We start from the raw sequence: 19,451 nt of genomic DNA on the forward strand, positions 1-19,451 counted from the left end.
TGAAGTTGCTGGAAAATGAAATCTGCAAGTATTCAACTTCAAATCACCTATATCATTTCTCATTCATGCTTAGTCTTACTTTCATTGACTATTAACACTTTATTGGCATTAGCTAATTATTATAAGTGCACTTTGACGTCAACATATAAAACTACAAAACATATTTTTAACTTACTTAATAATACATATACATATAGCTTATATAGTCAATGAAACAACAAGACTTTGATAAACATGAAACCTCCACTAATGAAAGACATTCTATTTAAGGGAAAACGAGAGGCGCCTTCACTTTACCCAAAGGAGCTCGTAATATTTCTCTTGCTGAAACAAGGGAAGCTAAAAATGTGCTGGGTAAGTTGTAGCAAACTGCAGAAAGATGGGCATCCATAAACGGCATCAGGCTGTTTTGCTGTCCTGGACATCTTACGCATGTTACTCGCAGCCATTGACCACTAGGCAACCATGGTACTTTCCATGTATTGGACTTCCCCCTGGCTCAGGTGCCCCAAACTCAGACCCCAAATCACTATTCCACTTAGTTAAGCCATTAATGAATATTGTGCCTACCCACAGGGAGCTAGTAATTGTCTATATACACATGACAAACATGTTTCTTTCTCATTCCACCAGCAATTCTGAGTTTATAACTGAATTTCTGTCAATACTCATTCTGTAGTATATGAGTTGGATGTTTGATAAGGTATCAGTTGCACCATCTTCCTATATTCGCTTACTTTTTGATGGAAGTGAGATGTCACACTTCATTTCTCTATTTTGCCCTGACTATCGTTGATATACAGCTGAGGTCTTAATTCTAAGTGATCTTAAGATAAATTTTAGAACATGTGATAACACTAAGAAAGTGTGTTCTGTATGAAATTGACTGTAACAGGATTGATAATATGATTTTAAAACCCAAGGCAAGCCATTGAGCTTATTTATTTATTTATTTGCACTTGAAGCTTGAGACCAGGGTGCGTGTAAAGGGTATATTTGACAACCTGCAGACATTTTCCAGCCAAATGGTTTGGTCAAATTTATACCATGTACTTCAGCACATTTCCTGCTATAATACTTGTTGAAAGCCTTAAATTCGTTGCTTATCACAAGAGAAATGCTCACTGATTTTCCTTTTGTAATTTTTTAGAATAGGGCAGGTCTTAAATATCAAAATATTTCATTAATTAGAAGTTTAGCTATTTACACTTGCTACTTAGGATTTTAACATGATATGTAGGCTGATAAAATACTTTCAGAAGTTCAACTAATACTCTAAAAATCAGTCCCACTTTAAAAGAGCAGTTTATAAAACTAAAAATCACATAGAAAGACACAGGAAAGTACAGAATTTGCCTGAATTGTTGTTGACACAATTCACAGGTCAATACAAAATAAATGGCTGATAGGTTGGAAAGATTAATTCTTTTCTTCCTCTATTTTTTTGAAAAAAAAGGTTTCCTCTAATCTTATGCCAGATGTCACACAAGCTACCAGTGCTTTGAAGTTGACTTCTGAAACTGCTTCTTTCCGTTTATGTATGCCCTCTTCTGCATGCAGGAGCAGTGAGACTGTAGTGCTCAACTAACCGTGGTTGTTGCTTTTGTTTTCTCCTTTGCTTCCTGCAACATTCACTACACATGCAAAGGGTACCTTAAGATGTTTGATATCCCCCCTGGTGCCAGACATGTGTTAATCCAAGAAGACGAGGCTTCTCCTCATATTCTTGGTAAGTGTTTCTAACTGCTGCCTCTGCTTTAACATACACTTAAGTGTGGAAATGTCAACGAATCCTATCTATATATAGATATATATGTGTAGGTGTATATATGTATATATAGATATATATGTAGATGTATATATGTATACATGGATATGCAGGATTCAAGTTAAATACAAATGCATTGTTATGTGATTGTTGGGCAGTTCTCCTCAATATTCTTTCTTTAAAACAAATATTCAAAATTAGAGCTTTAATTTCTGTAAACCTCAATTGGTCCATTATTACATGGTGAAAAAATCATTTGACAAATGTGTACATTTACATATTTGCTCTGCATTAGGGGATAAGAAAAAATAAATATGTCACAATGCAGCAAATTATGGATAATATCAGAAAATTTGCCATATTTATTTGGACAAATTAGTTCTGATATTTTGGTTTATGCCATACTGTATGCCTCTCCTTACTTTTATAGCACTTTAAGTTCTTTGACTTAACAGCAACCACATGTCAGTTATACTAGTTTAGTGAAAATTTTCCTAGTATCTGTTACGTGTCCAGTTTCTGACTGGTACCTACGGATCCATTTGCATGGCTGTAACTTCCAAAAGAAGATCCTTTTCCTTCTTTCTGAGGGCATCATGTAGAAATGCACTTCAGAGTGTATGTGCAAGTGCAAATATAACTTTCCCATTGTACTTGACCTATTAAAGCGCTAAGATTTCTGAAACTAAGGTGTCATCCATCAACCACATTAAAATTTGTAGAAAATTATTTTTTAAATGTGTGACTTAAAAATGGTATTTCATAGAATATTTTTAGCATTTAAATTATATTCTCTACTAGATTCTGTGACAATCTGGCAATAAGCTGGAATTTTAATTAATGGAGTTTTTTTCCCCAGTAATTAAAATTCATTATTTTTCATCCTTAGCATTCGGATTATTATTCTTGGAAAAATTAGACTAGTTTAGAAACTCACTAAGAATCAATCTATTTACCTTAAATTACTCATATTTTCTCTATATTTTCAGTAATGGTGTTAATATGAAATTTTATTTTCTACATCATTTATATGCTGATAAATACCTCCAAACTTGAAAATTTCATTTATTTCTTATTCATTAAGAAAGTATTTTATTTTATAATACATAGTAGATCTATAACACATTAAGAATTCCAGACATTAGACCCGGCTGGTGTGGCTCAGTGGATCGAGTGCCAGCCTGCAAACCAAAGGGTCGCTGGTTTGATTCCCAGTCAGGGCACATGCCTGGCTTGCAGGCCAGGACCCCCGTGGGGGACATGCAAGAGGCTACTGCACATAGATTTTTGTCTCCCTCTCTCTCCCTCCCTTCCCTTCTCTCTAAAAATAAATAAATAAAATCTTTTTTTAAAAAAAGAATTCTAGCCATTAAACAGCTTTACTAACCATGTAAGTAGAGAATGTGACTTTGGAATTGTATAGTCATAAGAACTAAAAATGAGTTCAATTATATTGAGTGCCTATAAATATTTCGACTAACTTAAAAGAGATGCACAGTAAATAAATAAGCCATTATGTTACATGCAGAAATTAATACATGATTTGCATTAATTATTGTAGACATATCCCTTATTTTCAAAATATTCCTATGTTTTTGAGGAAATGTATAAGATTGAATGAGTTTAAAACTGTTAACCTGTTTGGCAATATTTTCAAATGGGAACATTTCCTAATTTTTATCTTCAATGTAAACTTTTTATTATTGCTTTTGACTAGTTAGAAATCCTTCTTGAAGATTTTAAATACCTATTGAAGGAAATGGGACTCATATCAGAACACTCATTCTGATTTGTTTGATGCTAAGAAATAGTCTTTGATTTATAGAAGTAGACAGATAAACTTAATATAGATCATCAAATCTGGAATATGATAAAACAAAATGTCTGCTGGTTCCTCGTTTTCCTTCCTTTAGCTATTAAGAACCAGGCTACAGGCCACTATATTTTAAATGGCAAAGGGGAGGAAGCCAAGTCACGGACCTTCATTGACCTTGGTGTGGAATGGGATTATAACATTGAAGATGACATTGAAACTCTTCACACTGACGGACCTCTACACGATCCTGTTATTGTTTTGGTATGTAGTATTCCAGGCTCGCTATTTAGTTGGATAAGTTATAATTTTGTTATTAACTTCTCTGAAAACACTTTTACTTTATACATTGAATATTTAGTTGGTTGGTTTTTTAAAAATAATTCCATTTATCTAGGGCAAAAATTGTCTAAATGTATTTGAGTTTATTTTTGAACTATCACTCTGTTCCACAGGTTAGATAACTTTATAGAAAATGTATAATAATCAAAATCTTAAGTGTGAATGATTGGCAAGCATAAGCTCTCTCTCACTTTTACATGATTACACTGCATTCTTTTCCAGCTGCACAGGTGTCTTGTCTTAGAGTCTGCCATTTAACCTCCAGGGAAGGTTTGTAAAACAGCATTAACCTCTCAATTGTTAATGCTGTTTTAAAGACAAAGGCTAAGAGGGGAAAAGGGAACAAAACCTAGATAACCACATCCTTCATTTTAGTGGTTTAGTATCACTTGATTTCTCAAACAAAAGCTTTTTCTAAAAGTTTATATTAAAATGCTAATGAATTGCACATTTTCCCTTTGTATAATTGATATAATCCTACAAAAGCTACATGGAACTCAATAAAAATGAATTTTTTAGAAGAAGAATTCTTTACACAAAATTTTAAAAGCAAGTAAAATTGAATATTATTTGCTATGTTTTTAAAATTAGTATCTTTATTTCATCTTCAGGAAAAAGGACTTATACACCACTTTACGGAAAGAGGACATGACATGAACATGCAGTATACAGCAGACAAAATTCAGTTAGCTAATAAACTTAGGGAAACTAAACTTTACTTTTTATCCAGTGAATAACAACTAAAACAACAATCCTTTGCCCCTTCAGTTAGTAAAGATGAAAATGATGTAATAGGTAGTGCTGAACTGGGGCACTTTCATATACCGTCTCGATTGGAGAGTGATAATTTTTCTAACCATTCTGAAAAGCCATTCATCCGTCTGTTGAAAGAATGATAAAAAGTGTTTGTACCCTTTTGCCCCCTAAGGAAAATCAAAAATCATCATAAAGATGGGGATAAATTCTAATCAATACAAATATTTATAAGTAAATAGTTAAATAATACACCCAGCCATTAGGATTAAACACTATGCTGGCATTTACAATTGTGTTTCCAAGTAATATTTACTATTTTGGGGAATTGTGTATGACACATTTAGTGGAATAAGCAAGTCCAGAAAGAGTGTGGGTGTGCATGAGTGTGTTCACACACATATACACACGGTATGCAAATATCTTGAGGGTATATCCCAAAATAATAGGAGTAACTTTAGCTTTCTCTGGTTTAATAGAATTATGGGTGATATTTTTGTGCTTTTTTTATAATCTACATTTTCTGGAGGGAACTTTAATTTTCATCATCATAATAAAACTTTTTAAAGAATCATTTTTAAATGCATTAAGGAGATACATAGCTTAATGAAATTTACAGTGAATCTCATTACAAAGTTATTTACTTTTATAATACAAACTCCTCAATGTATATATTTTTATATTTTTGTGGTCGAAGTTTTATATAATTGAATTTTTTTCTTAAACAGAGAACACATACTTTAGTTGAAACAAAACCATATTTTTAGAAACAACTTGAAAGTCTTCCAGTTTCAGTAAGAGCGATATTCAGAAATATTGAAAATTTTTCATTTATAATTTAAAACTTTCTTGGGTGATTTACATATACCTCCCCGTGTGTGCGCCAGATCGTACCTCAGGAGAACGACACCCGCTCTAGCCTGACATATAAGTACATCATCCACGAAGACTCCGCACCTACAATCAGCAACAACAACGTCATCCAGGAAGAATTAGACACTTTTGAGTGGGCTTTGAAGAGCTGGTCTCAGTGCTCCAAACCCTGTGGTGGAGGTAACCATTGAACACATTTATTACACTACAAAGTAATCGTATTAAACCAGTCTTCCTGCTTTTCTGCCTTAAGGATTGACTCCAATTGAGGCCATGCCTGAGAATATCATATATAACTAAAGTGTCAATGCAAAGCATTTTTACTGAAATTTCAGAATCTACAAAGGATGGGAATCCATTCATAAGAACAGTAGACCTTCTTAAACGTCTCTTGCCCTTCCCTTTGAGTCCCCCCTCCACCATGTAGCCATGTCCCCCCCAGTCACTTCACTCTTCTCAGGCTCTCCCAAATTCAGGGTCCTCTGGTGCTTGCCTTCTTTACCACTCTTATTCTCCATACCTATGCATTTCTCTTCTAACATTGTTAATAGCAAAGCAGTTATTAGATGCACTATGTACCAGACACAGTTTTAAATGCTTTATATATTAATGCGTGAAAACTCACAATACCTCTATGAAGTCACTGTTATTATTATCTCTATCATATTAATGGAGAAAGTGAAGCACCAGGAAGGTAAGTAATTTGCCCAGGCCATAAGATACAAACCCAGGCTTCTAAGCACATGCTCGTACTACATTTTGGTGCCCCTTGCCCTCCCCAAGGTAAATCCATTAAGCTCTTCTCAAGATTTCTCAGTCTCTCCCATCATCCATTCTTCTCATTCTGTACAACAGTGCTCCAGAGCTGAGCTGGCCGAGACACAATTCTCTCCAAGGGGCAGGAGAAGGCCAGGCACTCTCACAATAATGATACGGAATAATTGAAAACAAAAGATTATTGATTGTATGATTTCAAAGTCAAGAATATATTTCTGAAGTGTTTTTTTTTTGGGGGGGATATAGACATAAAGTGTTGTAGTTCATTATGTAAAATGACACTTTATTCATTACAAGATGTCGATTTAACTTGGACCCTGCCTTCTGCCTGCATGCTCAATATCGACTTGGTCACCAGATTTGTCATATACACCTTTTTAATATCTACCACACCTATTCCTTCCTTCCTGCCCAATTTTGGAAAGGAAGGTTATTGCAGAAGTCTCTTACTCAACTAACTTGATTTTTCTTCTCTTCCTTTATTTCCAGGGTAATATTTCTTGAATGAATGAATAAATAAATTAATGAATGAGTATAATTATATTATTTCCTATATTCAAATCCTTCAGTCTCCCAACACGTTCCCTGGAAATACAATAGAACTTACGTAGTGTCCTTGCCAAGTGAATAACCTGAATCTAACCCTTAGGACACAGGTGGCAAACACAAGGCCCATGGGCTGAATCTGGCCCCCCACTGTGTTTTATTTGGCCCTTCACCCTGTTTCTGCCTGGCAGCAGTGCCAAGCTCTCATTTAACTGTTAAGGAGTAGTTACATGTACACAGTCCTAACATTGCATTCGGCCCTTTGAAGGCAACCATGAGGTTGACGTGGCCCCTAGTGACAATGAGTTTGACATCCCTGCCTTAGGAGAATATTAAATAAACCCAAATTGTGGGACATTTTTTAAAACAACTGACCTGTACACCTCAAATATATTAAAGATAAAAAGTCTCAAACACTGTTCCTGATTAATCTGATAATTCTATGACAACTAAATATTCTTGATTGGAAAAGCATTACTATACAAAATATTATACAAGCAATGGGAAATTTTTGAGTATGGTCAATATATAATAGCATTATATCTTCATTAAATATCCTGGTTTTAGAAATTATCGTGCAGTTATGTAAGAAAATGTGCTTGTTATTAAGTGATAAATAAAGTATTTAGAAAGATGTCAACAAATTTACTGCTAAATGGTTCAGCAAAATTTCACATATGAATTACATATTAATTATGTATTAGAATTATATCATTATAATTAATGTATATAAATATATATATCAAACATGGTGACACAGTAACACAAGGTTAATCTAGATGCAAAACATACAAATGTTTATTGTGTTTTCCTTATAATTTTCTTTAGGTTTGAAATTTTAAAAAATAAATTAATTATTCATAACTATGAAAGTTGGCAGTTAAGGAGACCTTTCATCATTTCCTGTGACCTTCAGAATCAATTCCAAACACTTGTCTGGCACTCAAGGCTTTTTTATTGGATCCTTTCCCATCTCTCTCACCCCTTTGACACATAAAGCTCCAGTCACTCAGAGACCTGCAGTTTCCTGTGTAATTTCCTTTGCTTGGAGTATTATTTTTCTTTATTCCCTTTATGCAGTACTATTTGGACCTTAGGATTCTGCTCGAGGAAGTACTGATCTTATAAGAGTTCTATCCCCTTCTCCAGCTAAATTAGAGACTCTCCTGTGTTCCTTTCATGCCCCCTGCAGTAAATTATGTGCATAGCTCTGTAAAAGCCTTGGTCGTGGAATATTGTCACTGTGGTTTTCAAACCTGTCCCTGACACTAGATTCTGAATATTCAGAGTCCAGTTTATTAGCAAGTATACAATTACTACTTAATAATTTGTAAAATTTGTTAAATGTAAGCTCTAAAAAGATAAGTTTTGTTTATATAATTTACTTCTGGACCCTCAGTACCCAGAACAGTGGCTGGCTTACTGTATGCATTCAGTAAATATTTGTTGAGTGCATGAATGGATGACCACATATATAACAGGATGAATAAGTGATTTAATCCAGATAAATTTACTTTCTCTCCCAGGTTTCCAGTACACTAAATATGGATGCCGTAGGAAAAGTGATAATAAAATGGTTCATCGCAGCTTCTGTGAAGTCAACAAAAAGCCGAAACCCATTAGAAGAATGTGCAACATTCAAGAATGCACACACCCACTGTACGCACTTATTTAACTCTTATGCCCTGGGGACTAAGTAAAGTGGGTTTCAGTGTCTTCAGCGCTCTTCAATTTTAATTTCACTCAAAGCTAACAGGTGTACCTGATTAAATAGTTTTCAGGATTTATGTAAAGCTGTAGTTCCCTGCCCTTTATCACATTCCTGCTCCTCAGAAGCAACACTTTCAGCTATTATGCTTTGTTTGATATCTGGTACAACTGCTTCCATCTCTCCAACTAAGATGTTTTTGCTTTTGCTGCTTGACTTTTGGGGTGAGGAGGGGTGGGGGAGGTTTTAGACATTATGTATAAGGAACTTCCATCACGGCAAGGAACGGTTTGGTGCGGTCCTTCTCCAAAGACACACCCACAGCCCGTACTTCTCCCTCCCCAACACTTTCAGTATCAGTATAGCCTGTCTTTTACTGATATTAATGTTTGGAGTTTGTATTACTTCAACGACATGCATGTTTCTTACAAGTCAAGACACCTAGCATCCTCCTGTTGTGTTTCTTTTTTGGTAAAATTTTGTTTCTTCTAGGGTTCATGAATGTCTTGATTTTGATATATTTTTTACTGCTTTTCACTAGTTTGTCTCCAACCTCTTTTTCGTGAGTAGCAATCTGCTCTGAACACTAAATACTAAACACTCAAGTATCTTCTAAGAGACATCTCTCCGAGAGTTCTGTGTGTTCCAGCTCAGCCTGGGGCACCACACAGCTTTCATGATGGGGTTTGTTTCACCACCTTCTAGCCAGGCCTGTTGCCTGCATTCCTTTCTTCTTATCTCCCACTGTGGTCATTTGTTCTGGTGGATCATATCTTTCAATAGCTTCATTTAAAAAGTATACACAAATTAAAAACTTTCATATAAGAATTAAATTCTTCCACACCCAAGAAAAACATAAGTGAAGTCTTTCTTCTACTCTCACTCTTGATCATTTGGGCACACACTTCATTCCAAACTATAATGTACTTCTCTCTGGACTTTGAAACCATTGTTCCATTGTTTTCCAGACTCCAGTCTTGCTGTAAAAAAGTCATTTAACGTTCTGCTAACCAGTGCTTTCTCTTCGACCCACTTTTGTCATCCTAGTTTGTAGGGTCTTTCTGTTCCCAGTGTCCTGAAACTTCACAGCCGTGGTGCTCATCTTTCCTCATCCATTATGTTCTGTACTTACAGACTTTTTAAAACATGAAACCAATATTTTTTTTTATCTCTGGAAGATTTTCTTGTATGTTTCTTTGAAAAAAATGTCTTCTATTGGTCTTTTTTTCCCAATGTTCTTTCTTTTGGGGATATTTGTAGTGAGGCTTTCTAGACAGATTTAATTTAATAAAATTAAATCTAGATTTAATTTTAGAATTTCTAGATTTTAATTTCATTAAATTAAAATTCATTTATTTTTCTCCCATTGTTTATTGTTCCACATGCTGAATTTTTCGTTTTTCTTCTATGTTAATATTCAAGAGAGCTTTAATATTCATGAATTCTGTTTAGTTCTTCAAATTTTCATTTTTCAAGGCATTTGTTTATTTCACAAATGTAATAAATTATTTTATCTCTTTAAAAAATTCAGTATTTTTCCTATTTCATGTATTATATCTTTTGAGTAATTTTCTTCTGTTTCTTTTTCCCCACCTTCATCATTGGCTTTAGGGGATTTCTGTGTTTGGGGGATTGTTGGCAGGATTACACAGGGTGATGGGAAGCTGGTTTTTGATCAAGACTTTGCTGCTGGGCTTCACTGTAAGATGAGCTGGCTGGGTTATTTCACTGGAAGACCCTCAATTATTTGTATATTTAGGGCTTTTCTAATGAAATGATCATTAGACTCCATAGAACAGAATCAGCTTCCTGCTAAGGGGGTAGAAGCCTATGGTGTAGGCAGCTAGTTCATCTTGGCATTCGCTACGTGGGTTTTTACATCATCCCCGTTTTCAGTGTAGTTTCGTTCTCTGTGGTCTCTCGACTATGTCTGTTGTCCAAAGGGTAAAAGTCTGGTTCACCTTCTACAGAGGACAAACCTCAAGTCTTCTGCAGCTTCACAGGAGGGGCGATCACCCAGTGCGGTCAAGGATTAGGCCCCACTGCCTCCAAGAGACTTTCCATCGTCTCCTCCGTCTTCAGCCCCGCCACCCATCACCCATGCTTTCACCGTTCACACTCCCCACTGCGGCCATAGTTTCTGGAGACGTCTGAAATTCTGTCATCAGTCTGTCAGCCCTACTGCTAACTTAAACTTCCTCCTTCTTGTAGCTACTGAATTAGCAGCCACACACCTAACTGTTTTCTAGGTTCCAAAATTATCTTGTGATGGCTTTCTTCCAAGTTTTTTTGCCTTTGTGGTTTTCTATTTTTCTCCTTCACTGCCATTCTAGGAGTTTCAAGGAGTAACACAGCCATAACTGTCTGTGTGTCTCATGTCATTTCCGTCTTCAGATGAGGGTCACTACTGGGGCCTTCAAAGTTGAAAACAATTGCTTTGTTGCCAGAATACGTTTTACTGCCTGCTTGATAAGCTAGAGCAATCTTAAATGTTAATACCAAGTCTGCTAAGGTTTTAGCATGGTTGTAGTTTGATGTCCTATATATATGTAAAGAAAAAACAATTGCAGAGGAAAAGTAACTTTACAAAGGCTAAATAGCATGCCTCAGTAACTTTCTGACAGACTGATAAAACAGATGCAATTGATGGGGACAGCCCTTCGGGACCTGGTAACCAGGTGTAATGGAGAACTGTCTGTAGTACCATACACTCAGCTGACTTGGGGAGCACTGGGGGCCTTGACATTGACACTTGTATTTGGCAGTGTCCTGTGGGAAGTCTTTCTGAACATATTGTTTTGAGAATGTTTCCTCCAGGTGCATTCAAGCCCTGATTTCACACCTTTGTGTGAGACAATCTTCATGACAACAGTTGTAGAAATGAAACAGTTATCTCAGAAAATTAAAACATGAGTAAATTCACACTTTTGTGAAAAGGCAGCAGCAGCCAAACAAATTTGTGTTAGCAAGAATGAGATGGATTCCTTTTTTATTTTCCTTTCAGATCTTTAACACCATTAGGCAATGTCACTGAGACTGCTTTGGTACTATTTTGAAAACTACCACCATGCCTGAACCTAACCACGCATCCTTTAGATGAGTTTCAGAAACCATCTGTCCATCATCATTTAGGAAGGGACTAGCTTTTGGAGTCCCTGGGCGGCAGAACAATACTAAGCCATTAAAAATAGAAGCGTCAAGCCTATTATGGTTGGAAAGTTCTGAGGCTTTTTAATTGTTCAATACACCCATCCTTCTGAAAGGGCTCCCTGTACCGCCCTGTGCCCCACTGGGTGCATGTCACTCAGAGAGCAGACCAGGCCAGGCTTGCCGTGCAGGAGGACGCACCCGCTACACCCCAGTGACCGTGTTCGATTTTAACCCCTGTACCCACAGCTGGGCAGCGGAGGAGTGGGAGCATTGCACCAAAACCTGCGGGAGTTCCGGCTACCAGCTGCGCACGGTGCGCTGCCTCCAGCCCCTCCACGACGGCACCAACCGCTCTGTGCACAGCAAGTACTGCGTGGGTGACCGTCCCGAGAGCCGCAGGCCCTGTAACAGAGTGCCCTGCCCAGCCCAGTGGAAGACGGGGCCCTGGAGTGAGGTGGGTGTGTCAGTTCTGCATGCACGTGTAAGCATGTGAAGTATATTTGCATTTGGCCTAAATATCAGTCAGGCTTTGTGTGAATCAAGAAACGAACACTTTGTAACCATTAAGCACCTGAAGGTGTTAGAAAAAATAATATTTTAAAACAGTGTTTGTATTTAAGATAAGTTGGTAGAGGTAAACCACGTTTGAGTGTTGTGCGGCCAAGAGGAGTCCAAAGGTGATGGATCTAACATCCTTGTTGTCTTCCGCATTCCTACGGGGAGATTCCAAGCCCCTCACACTCAGTGCAGGGCCCTGCTCCATTTGGCACCTTGCTAACTCTTCTTTTTTTTAATTTTGATATAATTGACGCACATTATATTAGTTTCAGGTGTGCAGGGTAATGATTCGACATTTGTATATGTCACAAGAAGTCCCACACTGACTCTTCTTATTCTTTTTTATTCCCACTCTTTGACCCAGATTGAGTAAAATTCTAACTGTTCCGAAAGGACTTCACCATTTAGAGCTGCCCACCTTTTGGCAGGTTGGCCCTTCACCCTCCTCCTCTCTAACCATCTCCCTCTCATCGCCCAAGGCTCACCTCCACAGCCCAAACTACCACCTTCTGGGGTGCCTTTCCCAGAGTCCTTCCTATGCATTCCAAAGGCATATTGCTCACGGCAGAGTACTGTTAACTCCTGTCCTTGAGTCTGTGCTGGCCACTAACCTGCCCACTTCTCGAGAACCATGCGCTTTGTTTCCCTGGTACCCAGCCAGCGCCTGTGAAATGATGTTTGTTTGGTGACTGGCAGACTCAATGTTGGGGTGCCCGGCTTAACCCCATGTCTTTTCTGTTTGTAAATACCCATAATGAGGATTCATAGGAGAGCCAGAGAAGGGAAGGGCATCAAAAAACAGGTGAGGAGGAGGAAGGGGAGAGCAGACCCAAGAAGGAAGGACAAGCACGGGAAGGTCACCTGAACAGACCGTAATGATAATTCACGTTCCTTCCCCTTAAAGTCCTAGAATGAGGGCCCTCCTCTGTACCTCCTATCTAGAACAGCATAGACATTTCTGAGCATAGTTTTGGAGCAGTTAGCCCCTTCACTAAAGAAGTGAATTTATGAGAATGGAGTAGTAGTGGTTCCAAAGAGGTTGAATCAACCCAGGTAGCCTGTCAGTAAATCCTGCCACCTGTAAGGAAGGTGAGAAAATGGCAAGGTCAATACCACGATCAGCCCCCTAAAAACAGCACCACTATGCATATATTAACATTATAATACCCATGGCTTCTTTCGAAGCAAATGCTTATTACATGCCTGGCATAATTTGCACATACCCTGTCTCCTTTGCCATCATTTGATTCTACAACCGTCCTATGAGGCAAACATTATTATTCCAATTTTCAGAGAAAAAAGCAACATGCCCAGGCTGGTAAATGATGGAGCCAGAGTACAAGCCTAGGACTGTCTGTCTCCAAACCCCAGAGTGGAACCACCTCCATAGAGAAAGAACCCCGGAGCTGTGTGTACATGTGTGCATGTGTGTGCATACATGTGTGTATGCATGTGAGCATGGGGGAAGGAAGAAAGGTGGTCCTGGTGCAACAAACATCTGTAATCACAGCCTTTGTCTCCGTAGTGCTCCGTCACCTGCGGCGATGGGACGGAGGTGAGGCAGGTCCTCTGCAGGGCAGGAGACCACTGCGATGGGGAGAAGCCGGAGGCCGTCAGAGCTTGTCAGCTGCCTCCCTGTAACGGTAGGTGTGACGCTCACTGGTTTCATTGCTCCAACAGCCGTTTGTTAGCATCACAAAGCAGAATTTCCTTTCAGGAGAAGCTCTGGAATTTCTATTTGCTTATCAAAAAACAACCAAAAGAAAACAGTCTTAAAAAATTAGTCCAACACAATTCTTAAGAATGGCATTGCAGGCCAGCCTGAGTTATGCTATCTCCACAGCCCCCCACAGTATGAGCCGGGCTGAGAGCTGTGGCGTGTGCACACAGTGTCTGTCAGCTTGTGTTCTGAAAAGGCTGCTGTTTCTCTCTCCTCACTTGTCTTCTCTTTCTTTATAACCTCCCATCATTGTAAAACCATACTATTGCAGAAGGTTTTGAGATGTTTCTACTAAAATTATTCCATATAGACATGTGGATGATAAATGCTACTTAATAGGCCATTTCCAATGTCTGCCCACCCATTACATGCACTCCCCCGGGGTAATTTCAGAATAGACACATCGGGGACATGCACAAATATGCCTAGTCTGCTCTCTTTCTGTGGTACAGAGTCGGTTTAATTTCAACATAGACATTGATTTGCTACTGTAAAACAAACAAAATACATATATTGGGTGGTTTCAGTTTCTGTCACACTGTCTCCTTCCTCTTTTTCTGTCCTGGCTCCATTTACATCCGTCTGTCCCCTCTGCCTGTTCTGCCTCTTCCCCTTCTTCCCCTACATACCTCTTCCCCCCGCCCCCCGCCCTTCTCCCCTGCTTTCTCTGAAATGCAGCGGTACGAAATCTGTGCCTAGGGACAACTGTGGACACTGCCCTGCCGTACTAGTGAGACTTGGGACTAAAAAAGTTTCCTTTTTGTTGGCCTGCCCTATCATAATTCAGCCACTAATGGAATACTGCTATGTGCTAAACAGTGTTTTTTGTTTTTTTTTTTCAAGAAAATTTCCAAAGCACTATTTCATCCAGTGTGTGATTTTTTATGAGGAAATTTCAGGCTTCAAGTCTTTTGAACCTTGTAAATGTTCATATGCAACGTGTAGTGGCAGGAACAGGAATGACCATGAGAGGGAGACAAAGGACCGGTATAAGGTTTGGCACAAATAATGCCCCTTTTATTACACGATCTTTTATTACAAAATCCTAAACATGTACTTCTGTAGCGTAACAAAATCACACTCAAGCACACCATATGACATTTTAGGGGAAATGCTCAAATTAAAACTGTAAAGTATCACACCCAATTAGTACCCTACCAACCACACTCACGCAGGCCTTACTTCTGCTGGACCCTGTATATTCAATCATTTTTCTCTGGAAAGTATATTTGAAATCTTAATACATAAATCCAAAAAAGCAAACTTTACTCTGAAGTCAAATCCAAAAGAACAGACTTTATTCTGAAGCTTTAAAGCTTAGTTGCCCTAAAATTTTATTCTCATGTAAACATTACTGCCAGGCTGCCAAAGACTCTGTGAGGAGGCTCTACTGATCTTAATAGCTGACAGAGCTATTGGTTTCTGCAAATAGACCTAAGTACCAGCAAGAATGTTTGATTTTCTTCCTTCGGCCAAAAGAAAATGTTTTTATTGGAAAACAGGGGTGCTGGTGAGAGGACGTAACTGTGTTAGTGATTTCACTTCCTTTGAGCTGCTCTCTTGCTCTGAAAGGCCCCGTAGTTCTTCCGTGTATCAGTCAAGCAAGCAGTACTTCCCAGCAGAGTCTCCAGCTGCAATTAGACTCAAACGGCCTTCTGAGCCACTGTGTAAAACACTTCTCCTGAACTTCCTGTAGTGATCTGGGCATGGAGTGAGAAGGCTAAAACGCTTTCTCAATTCTAGTGATTCTGCCCTAGGAGCCCTTTTCTAGGCGCATTTGGATTGTATTATTTATTGGTACCATTAAGTCCCTCCCATCCCTCTCGAGGCAAATTACGGTAAAACAAATGTATGCCTTTGCTTTTATTTTTTTCAGACTATCTCTCCCTTTTCCCTCTCCCACACTGAAGCATATTCTGACCTAATTAGACCCAGGCTGGGAACCTGTCCCTGCAGTACCAGGCTGCTCACACTCGGAGACTGGAGCCCCTTGTGCGGGCTTCTTGGACTCAAAGAGATTAGGGCGCTTGGAGCTGGGCCACATAATTTAGAAAGTTTAAAAGACTTGGAACCAGAACAAGGGTGTTGGAGGTGAAGAGTCAGAGGGAAAAGAGAGTACAGTGTCAGATAAGGTCCATTATCCTAGGGCGAGAGCCTTAACCTCAGGAAGAAGGAAATAGTTTCCTTCTTTTGAAATCCAGGCATAGAAAAAGTCATTTAGGTGTGATGACGAATTGATGGTTGAGGAGAGACTCATTAAGGTGATTTTCAGGCATTGACACCATATTAGAGGATTATCTTAGCTAGTATAAATTACTCAAACTCATCATACTGTACAATGGATCTGTGAATGCCAGGCAAATGTAAGTCACTCCACAATTTGAGACATGGGATAGTTTTGTAACTAATAGATGATATTATAATTTTAAATACATAATGAGCAAGGGTGGTATTTTTAACCTTCCTATGGGCCTTGAAAACTCACCCTTTTTTAAATTTTTTCAAGCTTGAGAAAAAAGACTTTTTAATTTCTATGGCAAGTTACATAGCAGGTTCCTTACCTAGTAATATAGTTTTACCCGATACATCTAATCGAAGTATCATCTTGACTTTTTCTTTGGTAATACATGTTTAAGATTGAATTTGTTGTAGCAGGCTTTTAATATATATCTCGATTTTAAATTTAATATACAGTCTACTCTATTAGAAATACAGACGTACCATCAAATAAACTAGATACCTCTTTAGATCCTAAAAATATTTGCTAATTCTGTTTTCTCATTAGAAGAGCAGATGAACATTCCTCGTAGGTACAAAAAGTACCCTCGCGTGCAGACTCCTGATGGAGATATTAAAATGGTGGTGTACCAAGTGTTTTTTCAATGAATTCATCCTAATGCTGATCTTTATAATTCAAAGGCTCATATGGACAACTCCCATCAATGCCTGATTTTACTTATATCTGTTTATAGTCATAAACAATTTTAATTTCTCTCCTCCTTATTTTATATTTAGACGTATTTCTTTTAATTCTCGCAGATGAGCCGTGTTTGGGAGATAAATCCATATTCTGCCAAATGGAGGTGCTGGCGCGCTACTGCTCCATACCAGGTTACAACAAGCTGTGTTGTGAGTCCTGTGGCAAGCGCAGTGGCACGCTGCCACCACCATTCCTTCCTGAAGCTGCTGAAACTCAGGACGATGCCATCTTTAACCCCGGTGACCTCGACCTCGCTGGATCTCTAGTGATGCCTACATCTTTGGTTCCGTACTATCCAGAGACTCCTGCTGTGAGGAAGAGATCTTTGAGTAGGATCTCTCCAGTCAGGGCTCCAAACGCACATGCTGCTTTCAGGCCGAACGGTAAACCTGATGGTGCTAACTTACCCCAGCGGAGTGCTCCGCACACAGGGAGTGGGGCCGTGGGACAGGTCTCCTCTGCCACCAGGAGTGGCCCCCTCTCTTCATCTTCACCAGTGGCTGCTGCCCCCTCCCTGGCAGTCCGTGATTCAATAGGTGCTTCTTCTCAGGCAAGAACCTCAAAGAAAGATGAAAAGACGATTGACAAGAGACATCCAATAAGCTCATCCCCCTTGGAAAGATGAGAAGGTGAACCTAAAAGGCCAGAAATCAGAGGAGAGCCTGGCCAAGCTCCCTCTCCCCAGTGGTGCATATCGCTTAATTAAAGTGAAAATCTCCATTGATCGTCAACACATTTTACCTGTAAAGGGAAGAACAGAAAGTGCTGGTTCACTCTCTAGTGTCTTTCCTCCTCCTTTTTGTTCTGCATTGACTAATTTACCAGAATTCATTGGAAGAAAGCACCAAAGAGTATTAACAGAAGGAAAAGTAAGTTGCTAAATACGTTGGTCACTCTCTAAAGCAGAAAAGGGACTGGAACCAATTGTGCATTTCGGCTGATTTTTTTGTTTAAAAACAGTTACGGTAAAAGTGAAAAAGGTGCCAATGGTTTACATCTTAACAAAATATCTTGGGAATGGAGCAAAGAATTCGTAGACTTGTATTCCTATTTATCTATATTAGAAATATTATATGAGCAAATTTGCAGCTGTTGTGTAAATACTGTATATTGCAGAAATCAGTATTATTTTAAGAGATGTGTTCTCAAATGATTGTTTACTATATTACATTTCTGGATGTTCTAGGTGCTTGTCATTGAGTATCGCCTTATTTGACATGTATGGGTTGATTTTCAAAGCAAAATATTACAAAGAGGAAGGATTGCAGCTATTGACAATACAAAGGGTTTTGTTTAATCAACAGTATGATACCTAAATTACAGAAAAAGAAAACACAGATAAGCTGCAGATATAGATTTCAGCTTACCTATTACCTTCCACCCTTTAATAAAAAGAAATGGGACTGTGGTCACAGGGGCCAGAGTCCAGTAAATGAACCATCCTAAAAATCCTGAAACCCTCTTACTGGGACCTCAATAGGCACCACTGCAGTGTCCTATGTTCTTGTGTTGTTTTTGTTTTCCCGTAGTTGACAGATTCAAGAAAAAGCCTACTCGATGTACTGTAATACTAACAAAGGAATATGTATGGAGATCATTTGTATGTCGATAGCTGAGAAAAGTATCACTGAACTAGAACTGATGCTCAAGTACAGTAAGCCTTGGGAAGCAGGTTCCAAACAGCATTTGTCAATGGTTGCAATATTTATTGTCTGCATGGTTCACATACCCAACTGTACCCAACCACAATGCATCTGACTGCAATAATGTGCTAGTAATTTATGTCAGTGGTCACCTTACAGTGAAGCCAGAAATGCTCTCTCCAGGGAGTAGATGTAAAGTACTTGTATATAGAATTCAGAACTGAAGATATTTATTAAAAGTTGAATTTTTCTTGATAGTATTTTTATGTACTAAATATTTACACTAATATCAATGACGTATTTTGTTAAACTAGAGAGACATAATTAGAGATGCATGCTCTGTTCTGTGCCTAGAGGAGAAATTTAAGCAAACTACAACAGCCAAATTGAAGAGCTTAAACTGAACAAATTTGATGTTATGCAAACCATTTGCATTTTTGAAGTGGTTGAAACAAAGCTGATTTGTTCCCCTTTGATGAAACAAAATCATGTGAACTCAGCTAGCTTTTTATGAAATAGTGAACTAGATATATTTGTTTTAAAGTATGCGAAAAACATACATACTCCATGAATTATACTTCAAAGAAAAAAGGTGTATGTCAGCATAATGTTTTTGAGGTCAGTTCCTGAATTATGAAGATATGATAACCTTTCAAAGCACAGAGTGTGCAAGCACTTTTGCATTTTAACCACAGTAAACAGCTTCACCTATGGACTCTATACCTCTAAGGAATCGCTGCTACTTCGTGCAAGACTTTTGAAAGTCAAATAAATTAGGTGAATTCCAGATCATAAAATAATCCCTGAGCCTCAAGTAGAA

General features: G+C 38.3%; 1 protein-coding gene across 1 annotated transcript in view; it reads left to right on the plus strand.

Annotated features, from left to right (window-relative positions):
• ADAMTS3 (ADAM metallopeptidase with thrombospondin type 1 motif 3) overlaps positions 1 to 19,104 on the plus strand; it is a 239,981-nt gene extending 220,877 nt beyond the window's left edge. Inside the window, exons 16-22 of the mRNA XM_037063442.1 lie at positions 1,649 to 1,729; positions 3,682 to 3,845; positions 5,564 to 5,729; positions 8,399 to 8,531; positions 11,977 to 12,184; positions 13,814 to 13,931; positions 17,048 to 19,104. Coding sequence (XP_036919337.1) covers positions 1,649 to 1,729; positions 3,682 to 3,845; positions 5,564 to 5,729; positions 8,399 to 8,531; positions 11,977 to 12,184; positions 13,814 to 13,931; positions 17,048 to 17,613 — 1,436 coding nt within the window. The 3' untranslated portion in view covers positions 17,614 to 19,104. The remainder of the gene's footprint in view (positions 1 to 1,648; positions 1,730 to 3,681; positions 3,846 to 5,563; positions 5,730 to 8,398; positions 8,532 to 11,976; positions 12,185 to 13,813; positions 13,932 to 17,047) is intronic.
• Positions 19,105 to 19,451: the final 347 nt, after the last annotated feature.

Source organism: Sturnira hondurensis, unplaced genomic scaffold (genome assembly GCF_014824575.4).
Source record: "Sturnira hondurensis isolate 20B ecotype Veracruz unplaced genomic scaffold, ASM1482457v3 Scaffold0014584, whole genome shotgun sequence".
NCBI lineage: Eukaryota > Metazoa > Chordata > Mammalia > Chiroptera > Phyllostomidae > Sturnira > Sturnira hondurensis.